The sequence below is a fragment of the Carya illinoinensis genome, chromosome 1 (genome assembly GCF_018687715.1).
Source record: "Carya illinoinensis cultivar Pawnee chromosome 1, C.illinoinensisPawnee_v1, whole genome shotgun sequence".
NCBI lineage: Eukaryota > Viridiplantae > Streptophyta > Magnoliopsida > Fagales > Juglandaceae > Carya > Carya illinoinensis.
This window is the reverse complement of record NC_056752.1, coordinates 35,374,639-35,386,750: the sequence shown is the minus strand read 5'-3', so window position 1 is coordinate 35,386,750 and position 12,112 is coordinate 35,374,639. Positions and strand designations below refer to the sequence as shown.

Here is a 12,112-nt window from a genome sequence, read left to right as displayed (position 1 = left end):
CTTCCCCAACCCTACCAAATATTATTTATATTATCATTTTTTTTTCCTTTTGCTTACTTTGAAGCGAAAGCACTACAAATAGCCACCTCCTGGCTCCTTCCATCTTTCTCTTCCTGTCTCTCCCCCACCCCTCTCTCTCTCTCTATCTATGAGAGCTTCATTTTAGCTCAGCTTCTGGTCTTGGAAGCACATAGGAGGGCATATCAGCATCATGGGAAAGTACATTCGCAAGGCCAAAACAGCAGGCGACGTCGCGGTCATGGATGTCTCCCAGTCCTCCCTCGGTGTCCGCACCCGAGCCCGTACTCTCGCCCTCCAGAAATCCCCTCCTCCTCCCACCGCCGTCTCCGGTTCCGGTTCCTATCTTCAGCTCCGGAGTCGCCGCCTCGAGAAGCCCCCTATTCTTCTTCCCACGCACGACTCTGTACCCAAGCGCCACAGACAGGGACCCAACAACGGAGAAAGCTGTGCGCAGCAGCAAAAGGAAATCATCCCCGATAAGGCTAATTCTAACCCTAACTCTAACCCTAGGGCGGGGTCGAGGCTGAGAGTGGCCTCCGTGGGCTCTGCTTCAGATTGGCCGGTCTCGCTTGGGCCCTTGGACGAGGCGAAGAACGTTGTAGGTGGTGCAAAAGGGGATGGACTTCAAGAGAATGAGGAAAATAGTGGCAACAACATTGGTGATTTGGGGGCCGAGGAAGCATCGTTTGGAGAGAATGTTTTGGAGTTTGAAGGTAGAGAGAGGTGGGTTTTCCTTTTGGGGTTTCTTTTTATTTTCTTCTCAAAACCTCTCCTTTTGAGGGCTTTGGGTTATAAAGTGTCTGTTTGGTTGCCAAGAAAACGAGGGAATATGAAGGAATTAGAATTTGAAGTCGTCGTCGTCGTTGTTGTTGTGGTTTTTTTTTTTTTTTTTTTTTAATTTCGCCATTTCCAGGGTTTCGATTTTTTGAATGTCGGATAAAGCACTTTGAGATTTTTTTCCCCCCACAAATAACGTCTTTCACCTCCATAGGGAGTAAGAAGAAAATTGAATCTTGGGGGTTTCCATGTTTTTTGTTGGGAGAAGGGGGGAATTCTAATTTTCTCTACCGAGTTTTCATTTCTTTGTGTTTTCAGCTTTTGGATTGAGAAGGGAACTGCGGGTGAATTGGTGCGGCAGTTGTGAAAGCTTTTCATTTTGGGGAAAATTAAATTAAAGTAACCAGGAAATGGAGGAGATTTTTATTTTCGTGTTACTTTGATTCCCTAGGTTTGTTGGCAACCTAACGTAGGTTAGGATGGTCCAGTCTTTTTCAAAGCCTCTCTTTTTTCCGTTCCTTTGCAGCGTTGTCTGTCATGCTCTGTTTGATGCTACAGTTCTTTGAGTTTCTTTTTGTCCTTTTTCATGCATCGATGTTTTGCTTCTTGGTTGTAAGAAAGGAAAGAAATTGATACTGGTAGCCGTAGGACCGTCGGATCCTAAGAAAATATGAGCTGTTGTTTATCCTAGGCAGATTTACCAATTGTCTTGGCCGAGTTAATTGCACCTTCGCTTTTATCCTTCGATCCTCATGGTGTCCAACGATTTTTTTTTTTCATAAAAAAAAAAAAAAAAAAAAAATTCTCGGTGGTTTGGGTCTGTACAATTTCTTGGTATTTAACGTCTCTTTGTTTTTCTTTGCTGTTCATTTGTTTTCTGCTTCGTTTCCCTAATGCAGTAGAATTTGATGAATCACATTTGGTTGAGGGGCTATTGGGCTCGAAAAAATTGATGAAAAAATCCATTTCTCGAGCTTTAACTTTCTCTTTTTCATTTTTACTTAAAATATTAAGAGAGTTTGATTTTTGAAAACCCTTGGAGTCCTTTCAAACTGTTTTTTCTTTATTTCCACTACAAAAATAGAAAATTTGTGATGGGAGTAATTAGAAAAAAAAAGAGACTTTTGCCCGTATTTTTTTTTTTAAAAAGACTTTTGCCAGTATTGGAAATACAATCTGTTACCTTCTTTTTAATAGTGAGGCATCCAAAAGTGGCTTTTCTGTTGATTTACGCGGTGTTGGTTATAGTTATATGATCTGAACCTTGAACGCATCAAACTATCAGTTCTCTAATATTATTCACTGCTGCCTTTTTAATTGTATATTTTCGGGTCGGTGGAGAAGAATCATTGCTGCTGTCTTTTTGTTCATATTTGATTCTCTAAACTTTTATAGGCTGTATTGTGCTGTATAATGACGTTTTTACTTGTTTCTAGAACTTGGACGGTACTGAAACACGGTCTTCCAAATGAAGTATGACCTATATATTGTTTCTTCATTTGATGTTCTCAAGAGATTGATCTCACTGCATTATTCTAATTCGAAGCAACGAAAGCTTTTTGTTGTCCTCCCCCGCCAAAAAAAACAAGTAGATGCTTCTGCAGTATTACAAGTTACAACACTGCGGTTATTTTGCACGGGGTTTTCTTCTGACGATAAATAATGCAGGCGGGGGAGGGAAAGAGAGAGGTGGCCCTGGGTTGTATTATCATTATAATTTTTTTTTTTTTTCCTGTTGTTTCCCTCCACTTGGTCTTAGTTTTTTAAAGAACCATAGATAAAAACTTTATCATTATAAGATAGGGAAACACTTCGAGAATTTGGATTTGGATTTTTAGCTGTTATTACTTTATTTTTGTAATTGAATATCTGTGGCATCACTTAGCTCAGACGAGAAGCACTTATTATTTAATGTTATAATTACAGCTCAAAAAATGAAATATACTCGAGTAAATCAATAATAGTTTATTCTTTGGATATTTAATGAAAGTAATTTCACTCCTACAAATCTTTCATGAATTATGAGATCCTTCTCGTTGGAGATTTGGTGAATGAAGCATATCATGATGGTAGTAAAAGAGGAGAAAATAAAATGAAATTGAACTCTTTGGCCTTGATGTTTTGTGTTTTATGTTACTTTTCCTGTGATAATGAGTGGGGTCGTCATAGTTGGGGAAACGTACCTGGGGTAGAAGATACAAAACGAAAAAAAACAGTCGGCATACGGAAAATAACAGTAGATAATATTGTTCACGGATTATTCTGTTCATACTGATATTTCTGCATAAACTTAATTTTGCTTAGCTTAGCCATTGGTGGTGCCACAATTGTGATACATGTGTTGCATTACAGATCATATTATTTTTAATCTCACTTTTGCTGCAGGAATGTCCTGGTACTGTTGTTGTGTATATTATAGAATTTAGTCTTTTTGGTGACAGGAGTACTCGGGAATCCACACCTTGCAGTTTGATTAGGGACCCAGACACCATAAGAACCCCTTGTTCTACCACCAGGCGTACCTTGACACAGACTAACCGCAGAACCCAGAACAGAACTGGGAGACATATCCCAACAGCACATGAAATGGACGAGTTTTTCGCTGGTGCCGAAGAAGAGCAGCAAAGACAGTTCATTGAGAAGTATGCCACATACATTTTTCCTTGGTTTCTCCCCGGGATTAATTACATCTATGTTGCTCTTGTCTGTAAAATCCCAATTGCAAGATTTAGTTACATTCCATGAGCTGATATGGTAGTGTTACCAATTCGGGTTTATCTGCAGGTACAACTTTGATCCTGTCAACGAGAAGCCACTCCCAGGGCGTTATGAATGGGAGAAATTAAACCCTTGAATGACATTAGTGTTCCATCAGCACATCTTTTCCTGCATATTCCCGGTTGGTGTTGAGCTTAGGATTTTTGAAGTAGCAGGAATTAGAGTTTTAGTTGGAATGGTGATGGTGTTATTTCCATTTTCCATCACCCTTTAATTCACTTGTAAAGAAAGTAGGACTATCAAAGATATGTGTAGACTAATGGTCTGTAACATAACAGAGGTTATGACGTGTGAGTTACACAACAAAATACAAACCAAAGTCCTTTGTCTAACAGATCATCTGGAGAGGGGAAGGGAAAGAGGGTTGTACTTGTAGGGTGTAAGGTTAGGGTTCAGCCAGCTAGGTTAGTTTGTGGTACAGAAAGTTACTTAGGTTTTTTCCTTTTTTCTTATTTAGTACTGTATTTTCCTCCTCTCCCCCTTGTCATACTTGTACTGATGGAACTTTGAAAAGCTCTATGGAATAAGAATGATCCCTTGGCTCCTGTTATTATTATTATTATTGTTATTAATATATATATATATTTTCTCTGAGCAACTTTGGCCTCTTTTTTGTCTACACGTGAGACCGTGCATCTTTCTTTCAGGTGCCTTACTGTTTCTCTGAAGCAACATTGTTCAAAATTTGTTGGTTTCGTCAAAACCTCTCGTGAGAACGGTTGGTGGCTTTCGTGGGTGGGGTTGCTGGTAGTTGTAGACTTGTAGTGGGGTAAGCATGATGGGTGATGACGTATTGGTAGAGTCATATACTGTACTTGCTCTATTGCACTCCTTTTCTAATTCTAATTGGTCATATAATGGTGGGGGTGGGAGGTTGTAAAGCTATGCCTATATTATTTCTGACATCTACTACTGAAATGGTGTTTTCAATGCCATAATAATGGCAGTTAAAACTACTAATGTTTGGGTTAGAAAATTGTAAGAATCTTGTAGTTAAATGGGGTGTAAATCTTGTTAGTAATGAATGTGTGGCTGTTTTGATTGGAAACAGATGGTGGTTGAAGTGGACTAATGGTGGTGGTGGGTGTTGCTTTAGATAAATATTGGATGAAACTGAGGAATCTTCAATTTCCAATGAAAGCTTTTTAGTTTTTCAAATCTGAGTGCAGATTAGTAGCAAAATTTCAAATGGGCTTTTGATTGTTTGCTCATCAATGGTGGACTCTTTAACAAAGAAAAATGTCTCCCACATGCACTATTTATGGCTACTATGACTGTTATTTATGAAAACCAAGGATTTATGGATAAAGGAAGCTCCTCGTTTTAACCTAAATCGTGGGAAAAAGAAGGAAAAAAGAAAAACATTAACTCTCAAGCAAAGTAATGGCCCACAATTAATTTTCATTTTTCGTGTCAAGTACTTCAACTTGTGATAGTGAAGGGTGCTTGGTAGAAAACGAAGGAGAGATGTTGACACCTTACGTGCATGATTTTGCAGCCTTACCTTTTTAGGAGGTTGGATGATGAGTCTCACTATGTGAACATTTTGTGCAGAACTGCAAGAAGCAGTTCGTAAAAACGGGCACTTTCTCTTGGGGTGCGTCTTTTCTTCGGCATATCAAGAAAGCTTGCATAATGCCTGGCAGTAACAACAACATATCAGTAGGAGCAGAAACAACATATCAGTAGGAGCATGTGGCACACATCACAGGTGCCTTTTCTTGCTGCCATTCAGATGGTCCTAGGTTTTGTTCTGGCTTTGAGGATGACAATAGCTTTGTGTTGGGAGGTGATGATGTGTCTTTAATGCTAGTCAGAGCTTTGAACTAATCTGTGGAAATTTGGATGTGGCTGGTGGGAAAATGGTTAGTGTTTAATCTATTAAGATAATAATTAAATAATCAAATTTACCTATTTCTAATCACTTTTAAACTTTTGAAACAAATGATGATTAATATGGTATCGTTTGTATCAATTTAAACTTTTAGAATAAGTGATGATTTAGCATAATCTTGGCCTTTTTTATTTTATCTCTTTTTTTCTTTTAGAGAGGGGGAGAGAGATAATTTTAGTGTTATTGTTATTTGCTTTCAAACTCAAATCCCACCACGACCAAGTCCTGTGGACAACATGTATTGTATCCTCATATAATGATTTTTATTATCCTTGGGATTTCTTATTAGGGAAAGAGTTGGAAGGATGCTCCAATGGTAGTTTAGGTTTGGCGAAGTGATGCTTTTACATTTTTTCAACCCTTCGCTATTAATAGGAGTAGCCCCATGCGAAATGCTAATAGTATTATGAGAAGATTAGTATCTTATTTAACGAGAAAATGAGGCCTCTTAATATGAAAAAGTGTTTTTACAACTAAACAAAGAAAAATACATGTATTTTCTTCTTCTCTCTTTTCCCAATTCAATGTGCAAGTTGTGGTGAAATTCTGTCTTAGTTCAAATTATTCGAAGCAAAGTAAGAAAAAGTCTCGAAAAATAGTGTATATATCAAGGCTAATCTTTTAGTTGATCAACAGGGAAAAATCCTTCATATTCTTACCCAAACTCGAGAGTTTCAATTAAGAGAAAGATGAATACATGAACTATGTCTTACAGTATTTATTGACATTCTTGTGAATTTTTTTAGTGACACGAAATAGTCCATAAATGTTTGGGGCTTATTTTATGTATATATCTTTTTTCTACTTAAGACCCTCAAATTAAAATAAGAACTTAATAAAATTATGGTACGATCACTAGAGGTTTATAAGAATAATTCTAAATATAGTAGAGACAACTCAAGTTCTCATACTCGTAGCACAAATAATCAGACTTGGATATTTACAAATCTATTAAATTGGATAATTCATAAAAAGTCTAAATTGAGTAATTTAGGGTTGATTAAAGACTAAAAAAAATATACACAATGCAATTGAAACATTTGCAATCATAAAATATAAATTCATATATATGATCTCAAGGTTCCTCCTTTTTTTTGGTCTCAAAGAGAATTAAATAAAAAATAGGTTTTAAAATTATATCAATGGTAGCATTTAGTACTTTAATTCAAACTGTTAGAATACATAATTGTAATTAAGTGTATGTTATGAGGGTATAATGGTCATTGTATATATATATGTATAGTTGGACAGTAGTCAATGAAATATACAACAAAAAGTTTTTCTCCCTCTTGGTTTTCCGACTACATGGTATCAAAGAGTTGAGTAGTTGGTGGTAGTTGTGCGATGTAGCTAGCGGTGGTTGTTTGTGGCTAGTCGGTGGTGGTTGTGTGACTGAGCTAGTGGTGGTTGTTGGTAGTTGCTAGTGGCTGTAAGGCTTTTCAACCAGTAGTTTTTCCTCTCCAAGAGGTTTCCAGTGACAAAAGTGGGTTTTCTCTTGTAATGGACACCAAAATCAAGCTTACCAGCATGGTTTGTCCACTCTAGTGAGTTTTTCCATCTCCAACGGCTGCCGGAAGGACTGTTCATCGCCGGCGAGAGAGGAAGCCTCAGGGCATTTGGATGCAGGTCTCCACTATCCTATCCTCGAGTATGCATGTCCCAACCTAGAGCAAGAACCTATTCCTATCTGGAATAGCACCTGTTTGGTAACAGGAATACAGTAACTTAGATTCTCTTATCGCTGGTTAGGATGGCTTATTCTCAGTTTAAGCTTTCCTTTGGACCCGATACCGGCAAACCCAAAACAGGCCGATACATACCGGTTTTGGCTGGTTCAAACCCAAAACAAGCCGGTTCAGGCCTGAAACAGGTCAGTTCAGTAGCAAAAATTGGTTGTTTCAGTCGATTCTGTTTTCAACTGATATAGATCCAAGATTTGGTTTTTAAGCTGGGTTTCTATTTTTCCAGCTTGTATTTGTTCAATTTTCATCCATATTTTCATACTTTTCTCCTTGGCAGCTAAGTTTGAGTCACTATCTATTGAACCAAATGTTAATATGCTTATGACTATGGTGAAATTGAATGGAAAAAACTATATATTGTGGTCAAAATCTGTTGAAATGTTTTTGAAATGTCAGGATCTTCGTCATACCCGCTTGGTTAATCCAATGCCTGATTCAATGAGTTTTACTTTTGCTCAATGGGAGCAAGAAGATGCTTAAATCTGCTCACTGATGTTGGCTAGCATTGAGCCTAATATTTGTGTTAGTTTAGTTTACTTTAACACCCCTCAAGAGATATTGAGGCATCTCAAACAGATGTACTTGGGTGCTGGAAAACACAACCCATATTTATGAGTTGTGTCAATAATTTTTTGTGTTGGAACATGATACTTTGGGCTTGGAAGAGTATTATTCTCAAGTGATGAGCATATGTGAAGAACTCAAAATTTATTAACCTATCACTTCTGATGTTTCAACCATGCTAAAACAACGTGAAGAGCTCAATGTTGTTTGTTTTCTTATTGGCTTAAAACCTGAGTATGAGTCGGTGCGCTCTCAAATTTTGGCAAACCCATAGCTTCCCTTATTTCTTGATGTGTTCTCCCGACTTCAGCGAGTAACTACTTAGTGGACTATTGTTGAAATCTACCTGGTAGACCATCTAGGTCCACTAATTAGGCTATTTTCCAAGACGTTACATCATAGGCAACGATCTCCAACTTGACTCCAGAGATAGTTAGCATATTAAAAGATGAGTATGATAAGTTTTTAGTCACATGGGCAGCTTCATCTTCCAGAGCTACTCTTGCCCAACCAGGTACAACATCCGCATGTCTTGTCTCACCTACCCAAAATCCATGGATCATGGATTCAAAAGCTAATGAACATCTGATCGGTTTGTCTCATTCCTTATCTAAGTTAGGTACTATGTCATTTCCCAAGAGTGTTACTCTTGCTAACGGTTCTTTTGCTAAAGTTACAGGCATGGGATCCACCAAGCTCCCTTATTTTATATCCTTATCATCTATTCTATACGCTCACTGTTTTCTCTTTAGTTTGTTGTCCATTAGTAAAATTACTCAAAATTTTCAATGTTTTGTAACCTTTTATTCCTTTGTATGTATCTTTCAAGATCTCAAGGTGGGGAAGAAGATTGGAATGGGGCATGAAGCTGGTAATCTGTATTGTCTTGATGCTGAGTAGTCACCCACTTGAGCACTAACTTCCTCATCATCATCCGCTTTTGAATGACATTGCCGCCTTGGACACCTATCTCTTTTTCTTTTGAAACGTCAAGTTAGGAATCTTGAAAATGTGTCTCCCTTTCCTTTTAAAGCATATCAGCTTAGTAAATACCATTGTGTGTCTTTTATACCTCAAGTTGATAATCGAGCATCTTGTCCTTTTACATTGGTTCACTCTAATATATGGGGACTATTCAACATTGTATTAAATAAGTTTCAATATTTTGTTACATTTGCTGATAACTATTCTCGTATGACATGATTGTTTCTGATGAAAGCATGATCTAGTCTTCTTTCCATATTTAAAGTTTTTCAAAAAGAATTAAAACTCAATTCAGACAAAAAGTTCAAGTTTTGAGTTCTGAAAATGCTAAAGAATATCAATCCAATGCTTTTGCTGCTTACTTAAGCAATAAAGGATTTGTTCATCAAACTTCATGCTCTTATACACACCAACAGAATGGGGTGGCTGAATGCAAAAATTGACACTTGTTAGATGTAATCCGAGCACTTTTACTACACATGCATGTTCCTAAACGTTTCTAAAGTGATAGTGTTCTTACTGCGTGTCACCTTATCAAACGTATGCCTTTATCTATCCTTGATGGTTCCTCTCTCATCTCTATCTTGTTTCCTTCCTTGCCATCATTTTCTCTTCCACCCAAAATCTTTGGGTGTGTTTGTTATGTTCATAACCTTGGCCCAGGTTTTGATAAGCTTGATCCACATGCTACCAAGTGTTTCTTTGTTGGTTATTATTGGACTAAAAAATGATATCGTTACTATAGTCCTACTTTTAGATGCTACTTCATGAGTGTTGATGTCACATTTTTTGAGTCCATAACCTATTTCTCATATACATTTTCGGTTGTTGAGTATGATCCTCTACCATTACTTACTCTTACCCTTTCTCCTCCATAATCACCCACAGTTACTCAATCCCATTTAGTGCCTTCTCTTGTCCCCTTACAGGTGTACTCGCATCCCTTACAGCCCCCAGCTCCACTGCCTCCACCAACTTTGTCTCTGTCTTCAGATCCTGAGTTACCTAGTGCTTCAGATCTTGAGTTACCTAGTGCTTCAGAATTTCCACCTATTGTTCTCCAAAAAGGTAATCATTCTTATGTTACTCAATATCTGATTAGCCAATATGTCTCTTGTCATGCATTGTCTCCATCATTTTCATCTTTTACTTCTCAACTTTCAAAATTTTCTATTCCTAAGACAGTTTAGAATGCTTTATCTGATCCGGAATGGAGGACAGCTATGGAAAATGAAATGGATGCTCTTCATCATAATGGGATGTGGGATCTTGTTCCTCTATTGCCAGGAAAACAACCTGTTGGTTGTAGATGGGTATATATAGTCAAATTTCATCCTAATAGTTCTGTGGAACATCTAAAAGCTCACTTGGTTGTTAAGGGTTACATTCAAACTTATGACATTGATTACGATGAGACTTTCTCCCCCATTGCCAAAATTTCATATCTTCGGGTATTAATCTCTCTGGCTGCTAATTTGGATTTGTCCATATTTTAGTTGGATGTTAAAAATGTATTCCTACATAGTGACTTAAATGAAAAAGTATATATGGAGCAACCACCTAAGTTTGTTGCTCAAGGAGAGTGTCGAAGTACTATGTGCAAGTTAAAAAGGACATTATATGGCTTGAAACAATCTCCTTGAGCATGGTTTGGGAGGTTCTCTGATACTGTATTGGCATTTGGTCTTCGTAGATGCCAAACGGACCACTCGGTATTTCATTTACATAGTGATGCAAGTCATATTTTATTGGTTGTATATGTAGATGACATTGTAATTACTAGGAGTAACTTAGCTGGAATCGCCAGGCTGAAACAATTTTTACATGATTAGTTTCAGACAAAAGACTTGGGCAAATTTAGATACTTTCTTGGAATCGAAGTCAGCAGATCAAAGAAGGGTATCAACCTATCGCAAAGAAAATATGTACTTGATCTTTTGGAGGAAACTTGCATGTTGGGTGCACGACCTATTGACACTCCTATGGATCCAAATTGTAAACTATTGAAAGAGGAATGAGAGTTGTTTGAAGATTCAGGTCGGTATCAAAGACTTGTTAAAAATTAAATTATCTGACTATCACTAGACCTCATATTTCTTATGCAGTAAGTGTATTGAGCCAATTTCTACAAATGACTAGGGTCTCATATTGGGATGCTGCAATCCATATTCTTTAACATCTAAAGCGAGCTCCCGGCATTGGATTGTTGTATAGACCAAATGGACATCTTAGAATTGAAGCTTTTTCAGATGTTGATTGGGTAGGATCTCTTTCAAATAGAAGATCGACTAGTGGATATTGTACATTTGTAGGAGGTAACTTGGTTATATGGAAGAGTAAGAAGCAAATAGTAGTAGCTCGATCTAGCGTGGAGGCTAAATACAGAGCAATGGTTCACATTGCTAGTGATCTGACATGGTTGCAACACTTTCTTCATGAGATTGGATTTCCAGCTTCTATCCCTCTTCAGTTATTTTGTGACAATCAAGCTGCAGTGCATATTGCGTCTAATCATGTGTTCCATGAGAGGATTAAATACATTGAGATTGATTGTAACTTCATTCGAGATAAGATATTTAGTGGTGACATTTTTACACACTTTGTGAAGTCTGTTAATAAACTTGTAGATGTGTTTACCAAACCACTGTGTCATAGTCAACTAAAGCTTATTTGTTCCAATTTAGGTTTGTATGATATATATGCCCCAACTTGAGGGGAAGTGTTAGAATACATAATTGTAATTAAGTGTATGTTATGAGGATATAATGGTCATTGTATATATATGTATAGTTGGATAACAGTCAATGAAATATACAAGAAGAAGTTTTTCTCTTAGTTTTTCGACTACACAAACTACACATCGCTCACCAAATTTTTTCTTATCAACCAATTGAGTAAATAAATTCAATTTTTTATCATTTAATATTTTTACCATTCTCATTTTCGTACAATAATAGGAAAAAGGAAAACTATTCATATTTGGAACACAATTTTTTAGAATTATAGAAAATTTAAATAAACTAGAATTGGTTTGAATCAGTCGTGAAAAATTACACTGAAATCGGTTTGGATTCGTAACCAAGTCAAGTTTAATCAGCTTAATGGGCCGTTCAACATTGAGGCTTTGCCTTCTAGGCTCGATATATATATACATATATATTGGTTTTAAGGGAGAAAGAGAGAAGTAGAAAAGTAATATTTTTCTGTAAGTTTTTTTTTTTTTTTAATTTTTTTTTAATTTTTATATAGTGGGGGTGGAAGAGTCGAATCCAGGTTTTTTATTTGTAGAACCAAATCATATGCCATTAGGTCATCATACTCTTGGCGGAAGAGAGAAAAGTATCATTCAGGA

At 37.0% G+C, this 12,112-nt stretch overlaps 1 protein-coding gene across 2 annotated transcripts; it reads left to right on the top strand.

The window, feature by feature from the left end:
• Positions 1-60: 60 nt before the first annotated feature.
• Positions 61-4,132, top strand: LOC122316207 (cyclin-dependent kinase inhibitor 5-like). Of its 2 annotated transcripts, none has more exons than XM_043132743.1 (3): positions 61-744; positions 3,225-3,440; positions 3,583-4,132. In XM_043132743.1, the coding sequence occupies exons 1-3, from the start codon at positions 212-214 to the stop codon at positions 3,650-3,652; spliced, it is 819 nt and encodes a 272-aa protein (XP_042988677.1). In that variant the 5' UTR covers positions 61-211; the 3' UTR covers positions 3,653-4,132. The 2 variants fall into 2 exon arrangements, with proteins under 2 accessions (XP_042988677.1, XP_042988682.1); XM_043132748.1 differs by having other exon boundaries at positions 66-744; positions 3,240-3,440.
• Positions 4,133-12,112: the final 7,980 nt, after the last annotated feature.

Bases quoted from the DNA above. Each gene is read 5' to 3' on its own strand.
- LOC122316207 (XM_043132743.1), top strand. From the start codon at position 212: ATGGGAAAGTACATTCGCAAGGCCAAAACAGCAGGCGACGTCGCGGTC. The intron at 745-3,224 runs GTGGGTTTTCCT...TATAGAATTTAG, and splicing joins GAGTTTGAAGGTAGAGAGAG to TCTTTTTGGTGACAGGAGTA. The intron at 3,441-3,582 runs GTATGCCACATA...GTTTATCTGCAG, and splicing joins CAAAGACAGTTCATTGAGAA to GTACAACTTTGATCCTGTCA.